Source organism: Oreochromis niloticus, linkage group LG22 (genome assembly GCF_001858045.2).
Source record: "Oreochromis niloticus isolate F11D_XX linkage group LG22, O_niloticus_UMD_NMBU, whole genome shotgun sequence".
Classification (NCBI taxonomy): Eukaryota; Metazoa; Chordata; class Actinopteri; order Cichliformes; family Cichlidae; genus Oreochromis; species Oreochromis niloticus.
In genome coordinates, this window is record NC_031985.2 from 36,636,730 (window position 1) to 36,662,729 (window position 26,000).

Genomic DNA, 26,000 nt, shown 5'->3' on the forward strand with positions numbered 1-26,000 from the left:
ATTGTAAAGTCATTAAAACAGCATAACCTGATTAAAAGAAACATGTAATTGGATAGGATGATGATAATAATAATATTAAAAAAACATGTACAAGATGGGCATGTATACTTGTACCCAGAATTTAACAACTATAAAGTTGTAGCATGCCAGTACCTTACCCCATCCATTATATCCACACTTTCAGAAAAGGATATGGTCAATATCTTTACAAATACTATCTAAACTTAAACAGGTAGCATAAGTTAAAAATAAGATTTTGAGGGTAAAGAAATACGCAATGACAATTAACCCAATTATTACATCTGCATCAAAGACATTGAGAGACCATCTTGATTGAATGTAACTTCGCTCCACACAAGTTTTATGGTAGACATATTCATATTGGTATCTAATGAATGATTAATTCTTAGATTTTATCGAACGTTAATTTATAAATTGTTTTTGTCTTTATGTGTTTGTTTCAGATTATGCAAGATGAAATTATTCCATCAGCAAGACACTTGCTGCAGTTGCTGACATCATCCAACCGAACTGCTGCTGTGATGAATCAGAATACAAGGTTTACTTTAGCAAGACTTATGACTTAATGCTACATTTAACTAAATTGTTATATATATATTTATTTATTTGTCCAATATTGTCTCTATATGATTTTGTTTTTTGCAACATCTTGCAGAGAACAGAGTCAAGGTGGCTGTCACGGCGGGGCGAATTACACACAGTAATTCGGCGTGCCCGTGTGGCGTGCTGGCTAGACCCAAACGCGGCGAAGGCTAGCGGTGGGTTGGAACAGACACGCAGTTATTCTAGTAACGATCCGTGCACGAAGCTTGGCTTCGGAACTGTCGTTACAAATGGAGAGCGAGCGGGGCTCGGATGAGAGAAAGAATCGAGAGGAAAAAACACTCACAGTTGCTGAATCAGGCGGAGACTGATGTAGGCAAAGTTTCGGAGCTCCTGACATGAAGGGAACGATGTCTGAGCGGCGAACAGGTGAGTGGCATCTCTCTTTTAAGCCCGGCCCCGTAATCAGCTGATCAGCCGCTGACAGGGCTGACAGTGGCTAGGGTACTAGCTTGGTCAACCCTGAAAGACCATCCGTTCAGCAAGAAATGACCAGGTGAAAAAGTCGTAAACTAAACATTCTGCATGAGCATGGAATTTAGGATGCAACTTTATATCTTACCTGCTCTACACTCAGGGCTTGAATTACAACAACAGTCAATCACATAAAAAAAATACTTTTGGTAGTTCTGTGTCTCTGTCTCTCTCCTCCAAACCCAGATGGCTGCTGGTACTGAGCCGGGTTCAGTTTTTCCTCTGCACTGTCGCTTCATGCTGCTCAGTGTGAGGGATTATTGAGGTTGAGTCCATATGTCCTGGGAACAACTGCTGGGCAGTGACACCATGCAATCTTCTGGGATTCCTTAGATAGAAAACTTGTGAACTTAGTCTTCACAGCTCACCTTTTTACAGTTTATTGAATCAGAATGCTCCAGTTTACGCTTAGACATTATTATCCAAAACTTGAGGGTAACTCTGGCCAATCTAATTCCAGGTAGAGGCTATTATGTTTCAAACGTGCTTGATTAGCAATCTCAGTAAATCCTACATCAATCAAAACAATGCCACCAGGCATTTATGGTGACAGAATAAATTAAGCGAGTTATTTTCACAAGTATTACAAAAATTTAATGTGTGAAATGTAACTTAACACAGAAAATTTTAGATGTCTTTTAAAATCTACATGCATAAGGAGTGTAGTTAAAACACAATGTAAACTAAATTAAAAGTAGGCTATTTATAGAGCTCCTCTATAGTGTGTCAGTTGAGGGTTTTCAGGGGAGCCCATCTCTCTTTAAGAGGAGCCGAACTCTGTCTAGCTCCCCCGTAATTCCCACCCTGTGTATACTGCAGTGTTAGTGCTGTGTTGAATTTGTATAAACAAACTAAATAAACAATTCATAATAGTCGCTTTTAAATAATTTTGTTAAAATCTTTGTGACAGGTCTTTTCCTGGTATTTTCTCAAGAGGAAAGGGGAAAAGGCGGTTCCCTGCTACATCTCTAGTGCCTGCTAAGAAGCCTAAACCTCTCGAAGTGGTATTTTATTTGGTCCCAAAACAAATGGAGAAGACCCCAAAAGAAAAATATATCCACACACAGGCAGGGATGGGTCAAAGAACAGCACATCTTGATGACAGCACAACACATGAAGAGGTATAAACTTATTCTTTTTATTCAGTGATCAAAACTGAGAAGTTTTCGCTTAATAAAAGCGTTATTGAATGTGACCATCACTGCAGGTGGCATTTACAAAAAATAATATTAGTATTGGATATTCATCATTAGGGCTGCCACGATTAGTCGACTAGTCACGATTACGTCGACGATTTAATTTAATAGTTGACGCATTGTTTAAATGCCGTAAAATCCTGAAAGGTGCAGGAATAACAGTAGGATTTAAGAGTGTAATAACGGACTGAAACAGAAGATGGCGGAAATGCATCTACAAGGATACCATTAAACGCCAAAGATGAAGAAGAAGAAGAAGCAGTCTCCATTATCATGGCTACTCAGCAACGGAACTCGAAAGTCTGGGAGCATTTTGACCAAACAAAAGAAAAGAAGGTCCAATGCAAAATCTGCAAAATGGAACTTGCCTTCCATGGCAGTACGACAGCGATGCACGAGCATCTAAAAAGGAAGCACGTCGTGGCATCCGACGACGAAGTGGTACTGTCGTCTCGGTAAGCTAATTGGCTAGTTAGCTGCTAACATTATCGTAAACAGCAAGTTGCTAATTATTTGTGCTGTCAGCGTTAATCTCGTTAATATGATGTTAACGCCATAACTGCATTAACGCGGCAAATCCCCGTTAGTCAGTGCCGTGCAGCCCTCGCACCGCGTTATCGAGCTAACGGGGATTTGCCTCGTTAACGTCGTATTGACGAGATTAACGCTGAGAGCACTACTTATTATTGCTTATATTAATAGCTGTTAACGTTATGTTACAGGACTGCTAAAAAAATACATTCGGCTTCAATGGACGACTTTGTCACCAAGCCAACAACATGTACACCTCGGCAAGCACATGTCCTGACTGAATCAATCTTGAACATGTTGGTGATGGACATGAGACCCCTGTCTATGGTTGATGATCAAGGTTTCAAAGAGATGATCAAGCAGTTCAACCCAGATTGCCATGATAACTACCTACCAGGCCGATCCCACTTCACCAAATTGATGGAAAAGAAATATGATGCTACCTTTGAGAAGGTTGGTCTCTCTTTCTCTCCACTCTCTCACACCACAAACACAAAATAGCAATTTGTATTAGAATTGAATACATTTCATGATGAAATAATATTAAGAGCTTGCTGACTGAGCAACCAATAAATTAATCTTGGTTAAAGCATGTAATGGAAAGTTGTTGTTTTTTGTTTTTTTTGTTTTTTACTGATATGTTGAATGTTGATGTAACTGAATTATTCAATTGGTAAATTTAAATCTTGATGCATAAACTGACAAGCATTATTAATAATGAAAAAATATACTGTAATATATTTCCCTAATGCTTACTATTGTTCCAAATCATCTCATATCTTTAGGTAAAGCAGACCCTTGGTGGTGTCAAAGGTTTCTTCACCCTGACTGCTGATGTCTGGACCAGTCGTGCAACAGAGGCCTACCTTGGTGTGTCTTGCCATTTCCTGAGTGAAGATTGGAAGATGAAGAGCTTCATCCTTGATACCATGCCTCTTGAGGAGAGGCATACTGGTGCCAATATAGTGACATGGATGGAAGAGGTGCTAACTAAGTTTGACATCTTGCCTGCCAAAATAAAAGCAGTAGTACATGACAGTGGTTCCAATATGGTGGCAGCAATGCGACTGCTTGAAGAAAAACATGGATGGGCCTCTATCCGCTGTGCTGGACACACACTCCAGCTCATAGTCAATACTGCTCTCAAAGAAACCACCATCAGCAGAGCACTAGGTGCTGCTAGGCAGCTAGTGGAGCACTTTAAGAGAAGCGAGCTGGCTAGTACAAGACTAAAAATGAAACAGGAGCAAGTGAATGTGAAGAAATATACACTGATCCAAGATGTCAGTACAAGGTGGAATAGTATATTCCACATGATAGAGAGACTCCTCGAACAGCGCTGGCCTCTCACTGCCACTCTTTCAGATCCCGAGGTAACGCCAAGGGGGAAACACTACTTCGACTTGAAGCCAAAGCAGTGGGTGCTGCTTGAAGAACTGAAGCAAGGTTTGGCACCTTTTGAGACTGCTACTGTTTACCTTAGTGGACCACAGTACACAACGGTTTCAGGTCTTCCACAGGTGGTCAAAGGGCTGACATGGGCTGTACACCAAAGCCAACTGGAGACGAGCTCAGGAACATCTTTCATTGCCAGTGCAGAAAAAGGCATAACACAGAGATGGGGGAGTATATGCACTTTCTCAGCAGACAAAGAAAACCCTGTTATTCTCACAGCTGCCTTGGACCCCAGAAACAGAAAGTTGAAGTTTTTGGCTCCTGAAGATGTCATCAGAGTGCAGGGGACTGTTGAAGTGCTTGCTGTTAAAGAAGCAAATGCTGGGACACATGAGCATGCAAAAGTGCAGATGGCCAATGGTTCAAGTAGAACTGAAAAGACTGCTCTGGACAACCTCCTTGAGTCTGACACAGACAGTCAGGGTGACAATGAGGAAGAACGCATCTAAGGAGGACCAAGATGTCCAAGTTGTGAGAAGTGAAGTTCAGCTGTACTTTAAAGAAGCCACAGTTTCTAAAAAGGATGATCCTCTTAAATGGTGGAGCGAAAATGAGGGACGTTTCCCCACACTATCAAAGCTAGCTAAATCTTTTCTGTGCATTCCTGCAACCTCCACCCCATCGGAGCGGATCTTCTCCACAGTAGGGAACATCTGCTCTCAAAAGAGAGCAAGCCTTTCAGCAGAACATGTAGAAAAGCTAACTTTCCTGGCTATGAACAATAATCTCGTGTAGATTGCTATACTGACTATATAGTCCCAAAGTTCAATATAGTTGTGAGGACTGAGCAGAAAATGCTATTTTGTTATATTTGTTTTCAGTTTGCTTCAAACTTGAAATTTCATTAAAAGTTTTAATAAACTATCATCTTGTCTTTATTTTTAGTTTCACATACCTTAAACACTTAAAGCTGTAAGCTAATGATAGTTATATACGAGCAGATGCATGCTGCTGCAATAATCTGTACGTTTCACGTCCAATGGATGCATGATCTGATTAGTCGACTAATCGCAAGAATAATCGGTGACTAGTCGAATATCAAAATAATCGTTTGTGGCAGCCCTATTCATCATTAATCATGAAAATGGAACTGTAAAGTTTGGATTGAAAAATATATTTTTTTTATTACATCCAGCTTGCACTGTAAATGCATGGTTCTTTTACCGTTTCTTAGTTTATACAGGGGTATAATTAATGTTAAATGTGTCATTTCTGTAGACTCAGATTGTATTTGTATTATTGCGTTCAGTTAAGGCAGTGGTTCCCAAACTTTTTATGCCAGGCCCCCCTTTTTTACAAGAAAAATGTTCGCGCCCCCCCACCACCTAACCCCCCCCGCGCGCGCACTAACGCATCCTCCAAACACACACACCCATATTTTGTTTACAAACTCCATTGTGGTTTATTTCACACCTCAAACATTTAGTAAATAATTAAGCAAATACAAGTAAACGGCAATAAATTACAGGTAGTAATAAAATATACTACTAACTCTTTTATGCTACGTCCACACCTACACGGGTATTTTTGAAAACGCAGCTGTTTCTATGCGTTTGGGCTTTTCGTCAACACGTAAACGGTGTTGCGATTCACCGAAAACGGAGATTATTTAAAACTCCTTTTTTGCGTTTACGTGTGGACGAGGATTACAGAGTTCGTCACGCAACGACAAAGGTATGTGCCTCTTTTCACGTCACGCTGTGCGCCACGTTATTGTTTACATGAGATGAATTGCAGAATGGAAGATAGAGACAAAATACTGTTACTGTTAATCTGACTATCTTCAGGTTTTTCACGCTTACATATACACACGCAGTTACTGTCCCTCCATTTAGAAAGGCAGAGGTGTCACGGTGTAATTATTTTACGTGTAGTTGTTTTTTTTCCTGTGTAATAATATTCAAAATTGTTATCAATACATTTTTCAAAAAATGCCTGTCTGTGCAAAATGGGTTTAAACACATAAACAGCTGTGGGATACTGTTTGTCCGTGATTTGAACAGGGGGAACAAATTACGGCAGGATCAGCCTGATATTATTTGTATCCCACTGTAACTTTACTGCATAAAGAGCTAACATGTCCAAAATGTCAGGAGTAGTTAGTTATTACAAGAAGTGTTTGTGAACTAAAAATCAAGAATGTGGGATGATTTGGAGAGCCCAGCGCTGCTCCCGACGCAGGGAAACTACAGGGAGTGCAGAATTATTAGGCAAATGAGTATTTTGTCCACATCATCCTCTTCATGCATGTTGTCTTACTCCAAGCTGTATAGGCTCGAAAGCCTACTACCAATTAAGCATATTAGGTGATGTGCATCTCTGTAATGAGAAGGGGTGTGGTCTAATGACATCAACACCCTATATCAGGTGTGCATAATTATTAGGCAACTTCCTTTCCTTTGGCAAAATGGGTCAAAAGAAGGACTTGACAGGCTCAGAAAAGTCAAAAATAGTGAGATATCTTGCAGAGGGACGCAGCAGTCTTAAAATTGCAAAGCTTCTGAAGCGTGATCATCGAACAATCAAGCGTTTCATTCAAAATAGTCAACAGGGTCGCAAGAAGCGTGTGGAAAAACCAAGGCGCAAAATAACTGCCCATGAACTGAGAAAAGTCAAGCGTGCAGCTGCCAAGATGCCACTTGCCACCAGTTTGGCCATATTTCAGAGCTGCAACATCACTGGAGTGCCCAAAAGCACAAGGTGTGCAATACTCAGAGACATGGCCAAGGTAAGAAAGGCTGAAAGATGACCACCACTGAACAAGACACACAAGCTGAAACGTCAAGACTGGGCCAAGAAATATCTCAAGACTGTTTTTTCTAAGGTTTTATGGACTGGTGAAATGAGAGTGAGTCTTGATGGGCCAGATGGATGGGCCCGTGGCTGGATTGGTAAAGGGCAGAGAGCTCCAGTCCGACTCAGACGCCAGCAAGGTGGAGGTGGAGTACTGGTTTGGGCTGGTATCATCAAAGATGAGCTTGTGGGGCCTTTTCAGGTTGAGGATGGAGTCAAGCTCAACTCCCAGTCCTACTGCCAGTTTCTGGAAGACACCTTCTTCAAGCAGTGGTATAGGAAGAAGTCTGCATCCTTCAAGAAAAACATGATTTTCATGCAGGACAATGCTCCATCACACGCGTCCAAGTACTCCACAGCGTGGCTGGCAAGAAAGGGTATAAAAGAAGAAAAACTAATGACATGGCCTCCTTGTTCACCTGATCTGAACCCCATTGAGAACCTGTGGTCCATCATCAAATGTGAGATTTACAAGGAGGGAAAACAGTACACCTCTCTGAACAGTGTCTGGGAGGCTGTGGTTGCTGCTGCACGCAATGTTGATGGTGAACAGATCAAAACACTGACAGAATCCATGGATGGCAGGCTTTTGAGTGTCCTTGCAAAGAAAGGTGGCTATATTGGTCGCTGATTTGTTTTTGTTTTGTTTTTGAATGTCAGAAATGTATATTTGTGAATGTGGAGATGTTATATTGGTTTCACTGGTAAAAAGAAATCATTGAAATGGGTATATATTTGTTTTTTGTTAAGTTGCCTAATAATTATGCACAGTAATAGTCACCTGCACACACAGATATCCCCCTAAAATAGCTCAAACTAAAAACAAACTAAAAACTACTTCCAAAAACATTCAGCTTTGATATTGAGTTTTTTGGGTTCATTGAGAACATGGTTGTTGTTCAATAATAAAATTATTCCTCAAAAATACAACTTGCCTAATAATTCTGCACTCCCTGTAATTTTGCAGGGGAGACCTACCTTGGCACTTGTGCAGGAGAAGCCAAAGGGAAGATATGCTTCAGCATATTTTCCGGTCTTTGGCTTGGAAGGAAGTTGGTTTGGAAACATATTTGGCGATGCTTCATCTCCTGCTTTGCGTTTGTGTGGGAGCCCCGTCAAAAACCTGTCCACAGTGTCCTAGTGGTCTTTTTTTTTCTTTTCATACCGCGCCCCCCCCCCTGCAATGGCTCTGCGCCCCCCCAGGGGGCGGGCCCCACACTTTGGGAGCCTCTGAGTTAAGGGATGCCCTGAATGATTTGTTTCCCAAACTGAAGGAGGTAACAGGTGGCTGGCTGCTGTTCAAACCTGGGGGTGTGTATGAATTCTGCACTGTGTAAGGATGCATTGTCTACATTAAACTAGGAACTGATCCTGCTGTTTAATAAGTATTTTTAGGACAAGTGCATGTTGTGAATTCCTAATTCTGAGTAGTTTTGAAGATACATTTTTTTTAACTTTTCTTGAGGCATTGGATATATTTCATGATCAGAATAATCTGCTTCAATTTGCTTTTATACAGGTGGTTGGGGAAGCCGAAAACTCTCTCTGGTTCCTCCAGCTGATATTGGCTATACAGGGGCAATCCTAAAGGCTGCCAGTCGTGGGGGTAAAAACATATATATTGCTCCTATTCAAGAGGAACTTAGCAATGACCCTGTACCACTAAGCGATGAGTCCTTCAGATGCATGCCAAAAGCAAAATGCCAGAAGTGTGGCATAGGTGTTCCACTGCAACTTCTGTCAGAACACCTAAAATCCTGCCCTCTTTTGGAAACTCCCAGTGAAAGTACTGTGGTGAATTTAGATGGTGATGAACCTACGGAGAAGTAATGTAGGTTTTTTTGACAATTTCATACTAACATATTACCCAAAAGCATAAAGTGTTAAGAGCTAGCTAGAAGGAAAAATGAAATGTTATTAAAATAAACTTTGTCCTTTCAAATTTATTTCACAACAGCACCATTGCAGCAGTGTCCTGTCTGCACAGATATGTTTCCCTCTTGACTTCATTGAGCTGCATGCCTCTTCATGTGGAGAAAGGTATTTAGCAACAAAAATTGCAATTTTTATTGTCATTGGATTTAAGCCTTGACTGAAATTTAACAACATATTTTGATAGTAGCTCACGAAATGAAAAGGGGCATGAAGATACAGTAATTGAGGAAGGGCTAGCAGATATGCCAGGACCATCTGGAACTACTTGTGAAGTCAGGGATGGTAGGTCAATCATTTAGTCACAGGTTATGTAAGGAAGGTGTTGATTAGTAACAATCAACAGCTAATGTGAACAAATCCCAGAAATCAAGTCATTACTTTGTATCCATTCAATTGATTTCTTATTTTTGATAGCCTCATATTCAAACTACTTTAGACAATCCTTCAAAGGATAAAACATAATCTTTTTGTAATAGTATCTAGATAGAAATTGATATACAGACTATCCAGAGTTGATCACCCCGCTAACCCCCCCAGTCCAATTCTAACCATTTCTATTTTCTTTTAGGCTGGTTAACTGTTTTGGACTCTTCAAAGGCCATATATGAATGTGCAAAGAACGCTTTGGACATGCATGAAATGGAGAGCCCATTACGTCTTACAATGGACATCAGACAAAGTGTAGTTGATCAGGACATGGCCCTCATCTCATTCTACAAGAGACCCAATGTTGAATGGGCACGTCCTTTGGAGTGCAGGCTTGAGGGTAAATTTGCTGAAAATGATACATAAATATATCTTGAAATAAATACTTGTATTCATTACTTTATTTTGGTGATCTAACAGGGGTTACAGCTATCGGACAAGGAGTAATACGTTTTTTCTTATCAACATGAATGGAGAAGCTGATGTCTGGTTTTTGCATAAATTTTGGTTAGTTTGTTTTTGGTTGACGATACCTATGTTTGATGATCATTATATTGTATAACTTTTCATAACTTAATTAACTGTCTGTTTTTTTTGTGAAAACCTCTGTATTGTGTGGAAGTAATCTTTTTTTCTTTCTTTTCATTTATCTCATAGCAAACTCTAATGTTACTCCACTTTTTCAGGGAGAGCCAGGCCATTACATACCATCAGCATCTCACTTTCTTGTGGAGAGTGATATGTTCCTTATGGCAGGGAGGATGGTAGGGCACTCCTTTCTTCATGGAGGCCCATGCCTATCTGGACTTAGCCCAGCCGTTGTGCACGTCCTACTTGGTGGTAGTCCTGAAACTGCCACAGTTACACCCGAGGACTGTCCAGACCTAGACCTGAGAGGGACAATTCAGCTTGTAGGTTTTTATGTTTAAATGAGGGAATGTTTATATATTGCCCCTTGTGAGTGATAAACATAAGTCTAACCTAGACTAATCCTTTAAAATTGTTCTAGATCAAAAACTCTGCCATTGAGACATGGTCTGAGACTTTAAACTTGTCTTTTGTTACATTTTTTATGTATGAGGAATTAGGAATTTATAGTTCTTGTTTCTGTCTGAATTACTGTCTTATGGGTTACAGCTTGAAGGGCAATCCAAGCTGTCGGATGAAGAGCGAAAACGTGTTCAGGATCTGACATATGCATGGGACCTCCCTCCCTTGACAGAGAACAACAGGAGATGGCTGTTTGAGAAATTATTACTCCATTCTGTGAGTGAATTGAAAAGTAAGTAAAATATTTCTGTGTTACTGTTTAGTTAACTTTTTTTCTTAGGTCATTGGAAGAGTGACGAGGTCAATAAAACAGCTGAGAAGGGGACTTAAAGAAATCCCTATGTGGACCCTGCTGACCCAGCGACCTGACACGGTGCCCTTACTCTTTCCACAAGAGTTGGCTGCTGTGAACCCTGAGGTAAATTTTGTGCTCCTAAAATACTGTATTCATTAATAACATTTTACTGTGTGTTGTAGAAAATGTAGTCCAAAGCAAACTATGAAGACTTGAGTCATTCTACAAAATGTAAATAAATTGAAATTTTAATTTGGCACTTACCAAGAATTATGTATCAAATAATAAACTTACCATAAAAAAGCTGTATTCGTTTTTACAAATAAAATGCACTAATACTAAAAATGAGCATATTCTTGTGGATGCAACTTGTGGACCATACATCTTTACTGCAGTTTTTCTTTATAGTCTTGTAAAAATAAAACTGCTGCAAAAACTGCTTCAAAAGCCTGATTTACATGTAGAAAATGATTTTGTAGATCTGAAGAGAGATGTAGATATAATAAACAGACATAATGATTAAAATACATAAGTAATTCTTTGGTAATACACATCATTTTCTAATTATAGATTTAGCCATTAATGTTCTATTTTCATTTTTTGTTTGAGACAGTTTCTTCTTTTAAAATACAGTCAAAACAGGCTACATGAGGCATTTTATTCTAAATGGTAGGTTTACCATTTTGCAGGAGGGGAATACCAATATGAGCTGATCAGAGCCAATATTATTACAATGTTAAAAATATATTTTGTTTGGATTTATTTCAAAGCTCAATGCTTAACTATACACTTTTTCTTCACAGCAACACCATGTGAGCTGAAAAATCTCCTAAAATTCTGGACTGGATGGGAGATTGTGCCAAAAAGTCTCACAGTGGAGCTAGTAGATGGCAGACATCCAACTGCTGCCACCTGCTATGAGACCTTGCGCATTCCATACCACTACAAGGACTATTTAACTTTTAAGGAAGACCTCATTGCCTGCTCTGAAACCTGCCACTCAGGGTTTGAACTCATTTAAGTGAGTCATTCCCATAATGCAAGGTAGTGGTGTAGAAGTCTCTGTTCAAGATTTGGAATATAAATGTTCACATCTACTGCCATTTACTCTATGCAGGCAACATCGGTTCTTGGTTTTTAGTTTTACCCTAATATTTATTGATTGTATTCTTATTCATTTTTTATCTTCTTACTCTGTTTATACTTATATTTATATTGTATCCCACTCTTATTTATTTTATCTTTTTATCCTGTTTATATTCTTATTAGGTCATATCTCCAGTGTTTCCTCAGAGGGGGCTCTCTGTACCGGGGCTGTGATCGACCGTGGCTGCTAGGGCTCTGTGGATCCTCTCAGCCTGGCTGGGGGACTTCTTTGCCTCCCTCCTGCTGTGTGCCCAGCCTGGAGGCTGCGGTCTGTGACCGGCTCCCGGTGCAGACAGCTCCCTGTGATAGTGTTTCCTCACTTGGCTAATGCGTACCCAGCCCAATTTTACTCTTTAAGTGTGTGTGTGTGTGTGGGGGGGGGGAGGAATGTGTGTATCCATGACCGTTTCTGTTAATGAGAGTGTGGGGAATGAGTGGGAGGGTGGGGTGGGGTGGGCTGCTTTTAACCATGTAAAGCACTTTGTGCTACAGTTTTTTTGTATGAAAAGTGCTTTATAAATAAAGATTGATTGATTGATTGATTGGTTCAGTTCTCGGTTGAAAATCCCTTTAAGTAGTTCTTAAAACTGTTAAAGATAATGTCTTGCATGTAAGATGTCAGTGACAAGGTAAACTTTCATCTTGATCAAAATAAAGGACAAGATTGACTTACTGTGCTGTTTTAATTTTGAAACATTCCTACCGTCAGCCTTCAGTCAAATATTGCTTTACAACATAACATTCAAACTGACAAGCAGTTTCTATTTAGAAGTTTTCTGAGTGAATCAACATTTATAATTTCCCTCTCTTCTAATTCTTCAGTATTTACATTACAAAGCTTTGCTTAAAAATTGTTACTTATAGCGAAGTTTATAGTTTGAAACATTTAGTGAACCCTGTGGAATCTCAAAGTCACAACAATAATCAGAACTGCTTAAAGTGAAACCACGCAATTATGTTTTCATGTTATTGAAAACACCATGGAAATTCTTTGAGTTGGTTTAGTAGACCAGTCTACAGCAGACTGTGATTGTCCAGATGTCCGTGATGAAGATCAGATTACATTTCATGACCAAATTGTGCAGAAATCCATGAAATTCAACAAGATTCACAAACTTTTTCCTGCAACTGTATGTAGCTTTTCTATTATAAATGAATTGCTGACAAAACTGAACAGCCATGATGTAGACGTCAGCACCAAAGGACTGGGATGCCGCTCTTGGATTAACAACGCCCTGAAAAGTTGTCATTTGTTCTTCTGTCAATGGGCAGTCAGTGTTCGGAACAACAATGCTTGAATGGTTATGGCAAGATAGGCCACTATCCTCCCAGTCAATGTCTGGAATCTGGAAGCCCTGCAACGAACAAACAAAATTAGGAAAGAATAATTGTATATAGGAATCAATGAGTACTAAAAATGTGCACCTTTACCTGTGTGTTTTCTGGAACAGGAACAGGGTGATATCTGTGACCCAACTCCCACAGCTGGTTGGGACTCATGTTGTTTTCTGTTCGCAGTGGATGGTTGTCCCATCCACTGCAAAATGTATTAAAATCATCCTCCAGTTGAGGAAGAAAGACGTAATGGCAGCAAAAGAGGTGTGCAGCATTTGAAATGTCAAGAAGGCCCTCTTCCTCAAGGTTGTGAAGAACATCGTAGTAAATGCATGTAACGGCCACCCAGAGGTCTCTCCACAGTCGCTCTATTCTGAAATAATATATAAAAAATATTTAATTAGGTATGGCCTTTCTTTGGTGTGTATGAGAAATTCCCTGCTCGTTTCTAACCCTACATGAAATGTGTGCATAACAACAGTAATAATACATTATCAGGGCATGTAGGAAGGACCCAGGCATATCACTTAAAAGGTGTCAAAAGGGTTGTAATGATCAGTGGCAACACAGAATGAACATTCAGGGAAGGAAGGAACAGACTGGAAAAGGTGCGTGAATAACTAAAAAAATAGGGCAGAGTCCTGAAGGCTCTTGACCTGTCCAATATTTTCTTCCTTGAGGGGTAAATAATGGAAATTGAAAGAAAAAAACAAACAAAAAAAACAACAACCCACACCTGACACATATCAGACAGTATATCCTGTTGGATAGGGCACTGTTCTCTAAAGACATTTTACTATAAAACTTTTTCATAAAACTATACCCTTTAAATGTTTATGTATTTTTAAATAATGGAAATAAAGCTGCAACACCTTCCATCTTATGTCAGAAACATTTGAGGTTGACAGTATTTTATGAGAACAAACCTTTGATTGTGCACACTCTTTCCTGAAATGAAACTGCCTCTTCCTGTGCCACGAACAGTAAATATCAGCCGTGCAACCTCCACATTTTCCCCTCCGTGGTCGCCACGAACCCTGAAAGCAAATAAAAGTACCCCAAAACATTCGAAGCTTTAAACAAACTTAGATCTGATAATAAAGAACAACAAATGCCTTAATCAAAGTTTTATAAAAAAATGTAAAAGAATCCTTAAAATCTTTGATTGCTACTGCTCTGGAATGCATCAAAAAATTGTCTCTTGAATGCACTTTCCAGCATGTGTCAGTATGAAGTTTAATTTAACACAGCTGTTAAAACATTTTTCAGGATTTAACAGGATAGTAACAATTATTTAGATTTATTGAATTTGCCGGAAATTACGCAAGTGCCATCTTGTATCATTATGATCTGTGTAAAGAGACAATTTTAAAAATATTTTTGCAAAAATATGTACATCAAATTAAACAAATAAGTAGTCTATGGCATTTAAAAGTGGTTACCTACAATTCTGAAATGATAATACTAATTCTTATTGATGATGATATTGTATTTGAAATCCTGGTGTAACACTGAACCCGACATCATAAAATGATTACCCTTGTAATGTCAGGGAGTTACAACCAAGGAGGGAAAATATTACTATCTCACCCCTTGTATCCAATTACATAACAGCACTGCTTGGTAAAAGTGTTGAATTAATTTTTTTTATTCTTAAATATCCCCAAGTCACTATAACAACATTTGAAATTAGATATATATATATATATATATTGAGGGAAGTTAGAATCATCTTAAACAACTTTTAATGAAATATCCACAGGTAGTCTTACAAAGGTATGTAAGAAAATACCTAACCCAGAATAAAATGCACCACTTATTACCTGAGAGGAAAACCAAACTTCTCGACTGATTTTTGGAAGAATGCCAGTGTTGTTGATGCCAGATTGTTGGAAGCAGCACCGAGATACATAATCTTTAGAGGAAAAAGAACAACGAGCAACTTCCATGTAAATATTGCATTTGATTTACTTACTAAACTAAACTTACCTTACAAGAAAAGCCATTAATACCTCCAAAGATCACAATGTTATAGCTGAATGGGGAAAACATAATATTTTTTTTTCTATTTTTGAATTATCACTTTGAAGTGTTTAAATGTAAGCAATGCAAGATATAATTTATGTCTGTCCAGATGCAAATATAGTAATGAGTAAGATAAAAAAATACAGTTCTGAACATTTGCAGCTGAAAAAATTCTCAGGAATTTCTTTCACTTCAAAAGATCAAATAATTTACCGTATCAGTTTATGGTTTGTGTCAATATGCATTAGAGACTGTGGTCCTGGGACGGAATAAGCACGTCGGGCAATGCATTCCAAGGAAACCATCCTTGACACAACACCAGCTGTGTCAACACGGTGCATAGAACTTCGAACCCTTTGGTACTGGACTCTGTGTCCTCTGGCCTGAAGAAGTGCTTTCACCATCCGGTATCCAGCGTGAGGCTGCCTGGATTTTATGTCTGTAATGCATTGGTCCAACTCTTCATCTGACAGGCTGCTATAGAGTGCTTTGACTGAAAGATTGAACTCATTCATGCGTCGGAATACTGTGCTTCTGGACATTCCCAAAATTTTAGCAATGGCTGGGATGGACAAGTTCAGTTCCAGAAGGCTGTTAAGATGACAGGGGGAAAGAGCCATTCTTAGGCGCCCAGTAGGTCCCCACTCAAACTGAATGACAGCACTATGTAGATTCATTTTATCCTTTTCTCTGTTTATCAGAGTATGTAAACTACATAATGCATCTAAGAGGACAGGGCAAACCTCAACTTGACCAGACAAAGCTTGTAGAAAAACTAGTTCCTGGGTGCAAATGAAATCTAAAAAGTCCAGATCCAGGGGAAGGTGTTCAAGACAATGTTCTAAACGTGAAAGCAGTCTCCGAAGAATATGATGTAGGAGAAGATCCTGAGAAAGAGGAAAAAGTAGAATTATTTTTGTAATTTTTAAATCACCAACAAAAAGTGAGTTAAAAACACAATGTTAGTTACGTTAACTGAATATTCTTAGGCTATAAGATTCTAATGTTTATTTTATCATATTTCCTTATGGTTCTTTCAAAAAAGTTTATTTTGTAATTCATGCCATTTGTTGCAGTATTTTGATTTTCTGGTTAGGATTTTTATTCTTTTCTTACATCTTTTGTTTTATTAGCACAGTATATTTAAAAATTGAGCTCGCAAGAGAAAAAGCTTTATTTTCTATTTTATCTTTTTTATTTAAATGTTTTTGAGAACAAAGCCAAACTAAAACTTACTGAAGAAAGCTGGAACTGATTCTTGAGTTCAGTGTTCCCAAGGAATACTCTGAATGGATTGAAAAAAAATGAAAACAGATTGCCTGGCGGTGTGTTTCATTTATGAAAAGGTCAGAAAATTAAATTTGATATTGTCAAATTTAATCCCTTTTGTTTATGAAACAGTGTGCATGATTCAGTGCATGAATTTCTTAATGGGTCGCTCAGTTTGTGGAAATTGTGGGTAGCCTGCAAGGGCCTCAACTTCTCCATTCCCACATTGTGCAACAAATGGGCACAGCTGATCTTCAAGAGTGGAACATCGGCCAGTTACTTCCAACTTTAACGCAGCTTGTAGTCTTGGAGAGCAGCATGCCAAAACTGCATGCACAACTTCTGCTAACAGTGGAAATGGATTGAGAAATCCATGCAAACAGATTCATAAACTGAAAGAATATTATTTTACAGGACTAATTTTCATATCAGCCGCTGGCTGACCACAAACCCTGAGGGTGTATACGAGAAGCAGAAGAAGCAGAGGGAATATCCCGTTTAACTTATGCTACCTCTTTAAGTTTAGATAGTATTTGTAAAGATATTGACCATATCCTTTTCTGAAAGTGTGGATATAATGGATGGGGTAAGGTACTGGCATGCTACAACTTTATAGTTGTTAAATTCTGGGTACAAGTATACATGCCCATCTTGTACATGTTTTTTAATATTATTATCATCATCATCATCCTATCCAATTACATGTTTCTTTTAATCAGGTTATGCTGTTTTAATGACTTTACAATATAATTTACATTGTGTTCCTTAAATTTTCCCTAATTGTATGTTATATTAATCCTATATTTGCGTTTTAATATTTCTAATGTTTGCCTTGTTTTCTTCACTGCCTGGTCTGCCTCTGTCTCGCCTGTATGGATGCATTTACACCTACATTTCCCCAACAAAGGATGTTTTAATTCACCACTATTCCAGTGAAACACGAGTCTCCCATCTTCCTGCTACCGGTCTTGAGTTTTTGTTCACCAAAGCACACACCAACTTCATACTAACGGACAGATCACTGCCCTATTCCCGCCTTGTCTGACCGTGTTTTGTGGCTTTGGTTCACTTCAGCTCACTCTTCCCCATTCTTGTCATTAAATCAGGCCGATCTGCAACCATGGCAGCCATTCACTCTATGGCTTTATTCATGGTGTATTTTACCCCTTCACCAAAATGCCGTTCTCGTTTCCAACATTATATTTGCAGTGTTCGTCTATCTATCAGTATCTGCGGAGTATGGTTTTTGTACTGAGTATCCTATTTTCTAGAGCACAGCATGTAAAGGTTAGCTCAGTTAGCAGGATGCTAGCATGTAGCGCTTAGTGAGACACGCCTCAGACGAGTTGAGCAAAGACGCCGTCTGTGTACTTTATACGTGAGCAACGGATTTAAATAAAATTAACGTTTCAAAAGACAAACTTGAAGATAAAAAACAATATACTTACCGGAGAACCGCCAGGGTTTGCTGCTGCCATCTTGCCGCTCCTAAATTCAAAACTGCCTCTGCAGACAGGCAGGGGAGGCGCGGAAATTGTCTTTGAGTTAGTCAAACGTTTTCCTCAGTTCGAGTAGATGATAAAATAAAAGAAAAATGAATGGGATTTTAAGTAGGACTAGGCGTTCTGTAATGATCTCTATTTAGAAGAAAAACTTAATCACTCACCTCTAAATAGCTCTCTTTTAGGAGACACACTGCTGGCTAACGGTGTCATGTGACCAAACTGTAATTTAATTGGCTGAGAGCCGCTCGACTCGATCCAGTGCTGATTGCTCTGGCTTAGGTCATTTAAGTTCATCACTTTTGCAGTTGAATTTTTGCAGGTGAATTTTTTGCAGGCGAATATTTGATGGTGAATTTTTTGCAGGTGAATTTTTCCAGTTGAATTTTTTGCAGGTGAATATTTTTGCAGGGGAATTTGGAGGATAAAAATTCAGTGTTATAAATTCAATGTCTAAAAATAGTTGAATTCTGATGATACTATATTTCTTCCATACATACATGACAAGGACTGATGATATGAAATTGATGAACTGCTACTATGCCAGCCAACCCAGTGACAGGGGGTTTATTCAAAACGTGGGAATACAAATGTATGGATGAGTAAAAACCCAAGATTCATGCTTAACAGACAGGTCTGTGGTTAAAGAGAAGATGAGAGCCACTTTTGAATATAGACAGAAGCTGGTTCGTGACCTAGATGCAACATCATCAGTCTTGGATGTCTTCCCTTATTTAAAGCGCCTTGAGGTGACTGTTGTTGTGATTTGGTGATATATAAATAAAATTAAACTGATTTTAATTGAATTTCCTTGATACACCTGGGTTGGTGAGTATTTTTATGGACATTTCATGATATGTTTAAAAACTAAAGATAACATTTTGCCAAGAACACTTAAGTAACCAGTATTTGGTTGCTGTTTTGTCTTAAACGATTGATTAGGATTTTGCAATGATGTTTGGAGATGAAGCCTCTGAAAGATTTCTTACAAAGTGGCCTTGGTATTTATAGATATCAATAGAGTTTGAAGTATTTTTTTAGTACAGAACATTTGTACTTTTACTTCCGTTTAAGCTCCACCTCCAAACATTGCATGCACGATAGCTTCTTTGTGCGGGAGGCGTGAGTTCTACATGCATAGAATATAATTGTCCCCATGAAATGAAATTATTTTCTCAGATTGTGTTTTTTCTCATGCACAACAGTTACATTTGTGCATTCATTACACTGCAGCTACTTTGAGCTGCAGTGATGATAAATTGAAAGTACACCTTCTGTCATTTCTAAGGTTTTATATATCAAGTTTAGGGATGGTAACTGCAGTTACCGTCCCTATGCATGGTGGAGGTATACCTCCAACATGCAAAAAGTTACAGAAGTAATAATCAACAAAATAAATACATTACTTTTATACGTAAAGAGCGTTGACATTGAGGCTTAAAATTAATGTGGTGCATTGTAGCTTATTACACTATTCGTTACACTACTTTAGCATTGTCTGTGAAATTACCTGAAATCCATTGTTTCATAATTACAATTGCTAACAAAACTCCCAATGGTAATTAGGAGAGACATATGATCTTTCACTTAGCATTTAGGCATGAACACAGAGGAAAGATGAAAACAAGTGACCAAACCAAGTGACTTTAAACCAATTGTGTGGGTTTGGTACCTGTTAAGGTTCAGGGTCTGGCTGCTGCTGGGCTTGGGTCGGCATTCATTCAGCTTTATCACCACTCTGTTCTTTGCTAACTCAGCGTAACCATCCTTTTCGTGGAGGTGCTTGCAAAGAGCTGAAGTTGTGTTAGCAGCATAATACGGTTGTTTCTCAATGCAGTTTACACTTTATCGTCACTCCCATTATTCTGTGTGCATTAGAAATAAAAGTAATGTCTATAGCCATGCTGCAGACTACGCCACTATTTTCCTCCTCCTACATACAAACTGAAATCAGCTGTAGTGCAAATGGAACTGATAAGCAGAATCGATAGGCAAACAGACTAACAATTCCAAGGAATTGAACTACTGGGAATTGGTTTTTGCAGAGGGTGGTTTACCCTGTTTATTTTTCCTCCTTCCTCTCATATGGAGTTGTACATGGATTAGCCTTACCACCACCCATGGAGGGGGCTTACTGCCACACAACTGCAGCTTATTTGTGTCATCAGTGTAGTGTGTACTTACAAAACACAGCTATGGCTGTGACTGAGATTGTTTTCCTGCTAGGATGTTACCTGCCTACTGCCTTTCTCACAAAGAAACTTACGAAACCTTTCTGGAGTTCAGGACTACAGCCAGATATTCACAGCACACAACCTCAAATCCTCTTACTACTTGTGGAAAAAAGAAATGATCTGAAAATCACCTGCCTCCACCGAACCTCTTCAGCCTCCTTTGGAGCTTTCCATTCACCACTCCCAAGTAAGAACTCAAAGACAATTCTTTCTGAGCCATTGAAGTCTCCTTTCCTCTGCCAGTCATTGCAGATTGCCTTGCCCTCTCAGAATGCCAAATTAGAATTGAGCTCTCACACAGCCATTAACCTATCTTGTTAACTTTGTAAATAAACCTTTTTCACTCCATTATCAGTCTGCTTTTTTCCCCCACAGTGAAATTATGACAGTGTCAGTATTTAATAAAAACTATGCCAAATGCAGAAACAGCATGTGGAAAAACTAAGTACTGTTAGGTTCAGTTTGAGAGAGAGAATACAAATATACAACAATTGTAAGTTTTCACAACTCATTGTCAAAACAGAATTTCAAATTAGTCTTACATGGCACCATGGACCTCCTCGCTCTGTCTCAGAGACAAAATGCTACTGCACCCAGGCAGTAAACAGTTTTTATAATGTGTGACAAACAGGATACTAAGGTGATTGGTCAAAGTTGGAGGAAAGTCACAGTTCTCCTTATTTGGCTGAGATCCAGCACTTCAGCTCGTGTTTCTTCTTCTACAGTTTTCTGATCATCTCCTTATTAGGTGATGACCCTTTGGCCAGCAATGCTCTCGTTACCATGGCAACCATCTCGTCCTCCAGTCAGGCCTGTAAAGTTAAAGACGGGGTATAGAGTGCATGCCATAAGAGCAGATTTATGTTCGAGGCCACATTCCTGTGAGCTGGTTGTGAGGAAGTGTTGTGTCTGTCAGTATAAGAGTGAATCCAAAACTATTGTACAATACACTGTGTGCAGTAAAAGAAAAAACACAAACATGTGATGGTAATTATGGGATATTAACCTTAAAGATAAAAATAAATTTCAATGGTTCAATTCACTTCAATTCAGTTTTATTTATATAGCCCCAAATCACAGCAACATTGTAGACCCTACAATGATACATACAGAGAAAAACCCAACAATCATATGACCTCCTATGAGCAAGCACTTTGGCGACAGTGGGAAGGAAAAACTCCCTTTTAACAGGAAGAAACCTCAAGCAGAACCAGGCTCAGGGAGGGGCGGGGCCATCTGTTGGGACCGGTTGGGGTGAGAGAAGGAAGACAGGATAAAGAGATGCTGTGGAAGAGAGACAGAGATTAAGTATGATTCAGCAGAGAGGTCTATTAACACATAGTGAGTGAGAAAGGTGACTGAAAAGGAAATGCTCAATGCATCATGGGAATCCCCGAGCATTCTACCCCTATTTCAGCATAACTAAGGGAGGATTCAGGGTCAGCTAATCCAGTCCTAACTATATGCTTTAGCAAAAAGGGAAGTTTTAAGGCTAAGCTTAGTGTCTGTCTCCGAATCCAAACTTGAAGCTGGTTCCAACAACACGTTCTCACTGCCAAAGCTAAATATTTTACGCTAGGTGACAAATTGTCAACATATTACACTTCCGGGCACCCAACAGGTCCCTAAATGACGAGATTGGAAAAAAATGAGGAAACATGAGAACCTTTTGGAATCAATCCACACATGTTCATTCATTTTATTTAGGGTAGGGATCAGGGAGCCAATGAAGGGAAGCCAATATAGGAGAAAAATGCTCTCTCTTTCTAGTCCCTGTCAGTACTCTTGCTGCAGCATTTTGGATTAACTGAAGGCTTTTCAGGGAGTTTCTAGGACATTCTGATAATAATGAATTGCAGTAGTCCAGCCTAGAAGTAATAAATGCATGAACTCATTTTTCAGTGTGACTCTGAGGCAGGATATTTCTAATTTTAGAGATGTTGTGCAAAGGAACATCCATGTTTCAGTAGTTTAACTGTAATAACTTGAGGCACTGTATGAATTTAGTCTCTCACATTGTTATGGATAAATTCTGGCCCACTCATATTGATAAATTAGTTTAAATTTGTATTGACATTGTGGGCATTGATTTAAGCATAGCTCTTTCAATTTCCTGCAACCCCATTTCAATTAAGTTGAGGTCTCGACTTTGACCATTGTAACACTTCTGGTTTCTAGAGGCGATCATGGTTGACACAATAAAGAGCCCGCATCCTATGGCTGCAGAACAAACTCAAATCATCACTCCTCTCCAACTTCTATTCACAGCAAACAAGCACACACATCTTATACATTTGCAATAAGTCATTTGTGCTGATATGCTGTTTGTTTTTTACTAATTGTGTTACTTGATTGTAAAAGATCTGTGATTGATCATGTCCAAAGCACATTTTTTGAGAGGTTTTGTGGATTGTTCAGAAGCGATTTTTCAAGTGTAAGTGGTCTGACCTTGTCAAGTACTAAGCAAGTTGGGACCCAAATGCAGACTCATAGACCCAAGACAAAAAGGTAAAATGCACCTGTATTATCAAATTTACAGGGAGGAGAACTAAGGAAAACTCAAGGCCTAAATACACATATCGGGCAATCGGGAAGATGGAAAACACTGGGGAACACAGCTGAACCTAAATGGGAAAAACAAGACAAGGGAAGCAAAACTAAATACAACACACACACACACACACACACACACACACACACACACACACACACACGACAAGAAACTGGCAAAATAAACAGGAAATACCAAAACGGGATAGCTAATACAATGACATAGACTTAAGAGACAGATAGACGTTAAAAACTTAAACTCAAGGCATTAACAATAAATAACTTTAGACATAAAATTCAAAAGAAAACACAATCAAAGCTGAAAACCAAACAGGAAAAATAAAAGAAAGAATATGAAAACAAACAGAATTAAAACACTGATCAAAAGTGAGGGCTACAGACCAAGACAGACATTGGAGTGAATTTGCTATACTGTTCACTCCTAGGTAGATTGCCAACTGTCTTGAATGTTTTCGACTTGTGGATAACCTTTGTCACTGTAGAATAACATTCTTCAGATTGTTCGGAAATGGCCTTATAACACCTCCCAGATTAATGGACAGCAACGTTAGCATCTTTCAAAATCCTTGCTAATGTGTTTCTCCTTGGAATCCTGTTAACATACACCTGAATACTCCAGACCTGCAAACATCCAAAATTTCTGGTTTTATAGAGGTGCTCACTAGCTGATGAGTTAATTAAATGCATTTAATTAGCAACATCTGGATGCTATTTATTCGCTCAATTCCCACAGAAGCACTAAGAGTGCACAGCGTTTTTCACATGCATATTTGTAAGCAGGGGCGATTTTAGCCCATTTTTGGGGGTGCTTCAGAACCCCAAAAATGAATCAAAGCACCCCCAAAGATTACTTACTTTTTTTGACAATATTTGCTGTTTTTGTGACACACTACTAAAAATATAAAAAGCACACAGTACTTGGTTGAGACATAACATTTCAACAACAAAAGTATAGATACACCCCCCCAAAATGGTTTGTTCCAGCTCGGCTCTCCCCTACTCTGGCTCCAGCACCCTTGCTGCCAGAGCGATGGTGGCTGAGACGCAGCGGAGCAGAGGTGTAAGTGCCTGGCTTAAAACAGGACATATTAGCTGCATTTAACCTTCAGTTACTCTGTATATAGTTAGGTAGGAGTCAGACCATGTTTCTTTTTAGCTGAAAAACATTACACCCAGGTAACCTGCAGTGTTGAAAACTTGTTTTCCGACGATGTTTGCTACCCTACAGTTTGTACTGCTCTGTAGTAAAATCAGCGACATTTGACCGTCCTGTTGTTCCCATTGAAATGTATACAGCCTATTTAAAATCTAAAACTTAAAATTGTCCATAGCCTACTGTTGTTACCACTGTCCTGTTTGAAATGGATACTAACTAGCTAACTGACTGAATGCCCATTAACCTTATAACTCCTATGTGTGTGTGTGTGTGTGTGTGTGTGTGTGTGTGTGTGTGTGTGTGTGTGTGTGTTCATAATGGATAAAGGAATTTTTTCAAAAAAAAAAAAAAGGAGCCACATTCAGGTAAAAGTGTAATATCAAATGATCAGTCAATAAAGGATAATGTTGGATCAGTGTTTCAATATTTATATCTTTTATTAGATGTTCATGTTGTTTGGTTATTTGCCTTTTGGTTGAAAGTACACAGAGAGTGGACTTTTTGTTAGTGATCTTAATAGTTCTTTTTCATATTAATGTAATTTTTTCATCAATCGAATACAATCTATTTGTATATGATTGTCAGTCCAAAGAGGGAGAGAGGAAAGAGGGGAACATGAGGAGAAAGTACAAGGTCAGGAAGAACCAGGTAAGAAAACAGACAGGGAACAGTGACAGGCAAAACCGAAACCGTTAAACTGACAAAGAGAAAAAACCTGATTTTACTCACACAATCTGGAAGTTACGTTCTCCCTATATTAAAGCTGCTATACAGAATCTGCAACACAAACTGGGTTGAAACATTTTTGACCCTCTTTAACAACATTCCAACATAACATTATCATTGCTTGGGGAGATGAAAATTAATGATATATTTTTATGTGGTTCAGCCACAACTCTACTAAAACCTCAGCCAGTAATAGGTAGGCCAACTTTTGGACCGTCCAGTTGTCTGTATGACTGCCGCAGTACGTGCACCACATTTGCGCACTGAATCAGAAAGTGCCAAACAGCCCTGGTGGAGTGAGGAGCTGTAAAGAGAAGCAGAGTGCTCTGTTTATATTCTAAAAATGTTTTAAGCTTGTTTCAAAGATTCTGTACTGCAGCTTTAAATGTTTTCCAAAAGCACACATACACTTACCTTATCAGTGTTTCTCAAACTTTTTACAGTGTGTACCATTGGGAAAATGTCAAGCTCTCCCAAGTACCACTATGAATGTATGAAACTCATAAATCTTACAACACAAAATTAGTATTATTAAATTAGTAAAATTAGTATCTGCAGTAAAGATTTTTTTCATACATTGTATACATTCTACCACAGGCAAAATTGCCTCCATTTTTATATTTTTTTATTAATATTTTGTAATAATTTATTCATAATAACTTATTCTGTTTTGGGAGTATTTTTTATGTATGTGTATTATATTATACATACTCATTAAAAGTGAATCTCTGTCCAAAAAATGCACTCAGTTTACTTCTTACTCACTATGAGCATCATTCATTATTCTCCCCCAGTAATTAAGGTTAGAATATGTATTTTTTTATTCCAATCCATTCTTCTTTTGCAGCATTTAAATAACCTTTATCAGATTTGATGGTTTTGTTACAGCCTTTTAAAAAAGTGTTTTTTTTTCACAAATGTGGGGATTAAATTGTTTCAAAATGTACAAAACAGTGATGTCATGTTTTGTGACGAGGACCCAGGCACAGAGAGACTTGATGAATTTAAGAATCTTATGATTTAATAAAGAAATTTACAGACTTGCACAGAGATGGTAAAATTATGATGACTGATAACAGAGACGAAGACAACAGAGGATGAGGACAGGGAGGAACAGGGGTTTAAATGCACCAAGGAGACAGTCATAGACAACTCGGGACAACTGGAGACATTTAAGGATGCAGGGACTGACAGAGACCGGGACGAAGTCTCATCGTGACGTGTAAAGTTTATTTTGCCTGGCTGGGCAGCTCTCTG

The 26,000-nt window shown here is 38.7% G+C and overlaps 2 protein-coding genes and 1 long non-coding RNA gene across 4 annotated transcripts; 2 read left to right on the forward strand and 1 right to left on the reverse strand.

The window, feature by feature from the left end:
- The first annotated feature begins 2,144 nt into the window (after positions 1-2,144).
- On the forward strand, positions 2,145-9,054 carry LOC112843461 (uncharacterized). The gene is made up of 3 exons (XR_003215808.1): positions 2,145-2,219; positions 8,309-8,384; positions 8,593-9,054. It is a non-coding gene; the product is annotated as an uncharacterized LOC112843461 (long non-coding RNA).
- LOC112843459 (zinc finger BED domain-containing protein 1-like) lies at positions 2,935-5,339 on the forward strand. The gene is made up of 2 exons (XM_025902117.1): positions 2,935-3,278; positions 3,611-5,339. The coding sequence occupies exons 1-2, from the start codon at positions 3,045-3,047 to the stop codon at positions 4,727-4,729; spliced, it is 1,353 nt and encodes a 450-aa protein (XP_025757902.1). The 5' UTR covers positions 2,935-3,044; the 3' UTR covers positions 4,730-5,339.
- Positions 9,055-12,482: 3,428 nt separating the features above from the next.
- Positions 12,483-18,176, reverse strand: LOC100698102 (uncharacterized). 2 transcript variants are annotated; one of them, XM_019355434.2, is made up of 6 exons: positions 18,003-18,176; positions 15,499-16,172; positions 15,084-15,175; positions 14,187-14,297; positions 13,357-13,633; positions 12,483-13,280 (listed from the first exon to the last, which is right to left on the reverse strand). In XM_019355434.2, the coding sequence occupies exons 3-6, from the start codon at positions 15,170-15,172 to the stop codon at positions 12,927-12,929; spliced, it is 831 nt and encodes a 276-aa protein (XP_019210979.1). In that variant the 5' UTR covers positions 15,173-15,175; positions 15,499-16,172; positions 18,003-18,176; the 3' UTR covers positions 12,483-12,926. The 2 variants fall into 2 exon arrangements, with proteins under 2 accessions (XP_019210979.1, XP_019210977.1); XM_019355432.2 differs by lacking the exons at positions 15,499-16,172; positions 18,003-18,176 and having other exon boundaries at positions 13,357-13,635; positions 14,193-14,297; positions 15,084-15,342.
- Positions 18,177-26,000: the final 7,824 nt, after the last annotated feature.

Coding starts and splice junctions, on each gene's coding strand:
- LOC100698102 (XM_019355432.2), bottom strand. CDS start 15,209: ATGGAAGTTGCTCGTTGTTCTTTTTCCTCTAAAGATTATGTATCTCGG. Junction 14,298..15,083: donor AAGTTTGGTTTTCCTCTCAG/GTAATAAGTGGT, acceptor ATTTGCTTTCAG/GGTTCGTGGCGACCACGGAG. Junction 13,636..14,192: donor TCAGGAAAGAGTGTGCACAA/TCAAAGGTTTGT, acceptor ATATATTATTTC/AGAATAGAGCGACTGTGGAG.
- LOC112843459 (XM_025902117.1), top strand. CDS start 3,045: ATGGACGACTTTGTCACCAAGCCAACAACATGTACACCTCGGCAAGCA. Junction 3,279..3,610: donor ATGATGCTACCTTTGAGAAG/GTTGGTCTCTCT, acceptor TCATATCTTTAG/GTAAAGCAGACCCTTGGTGG.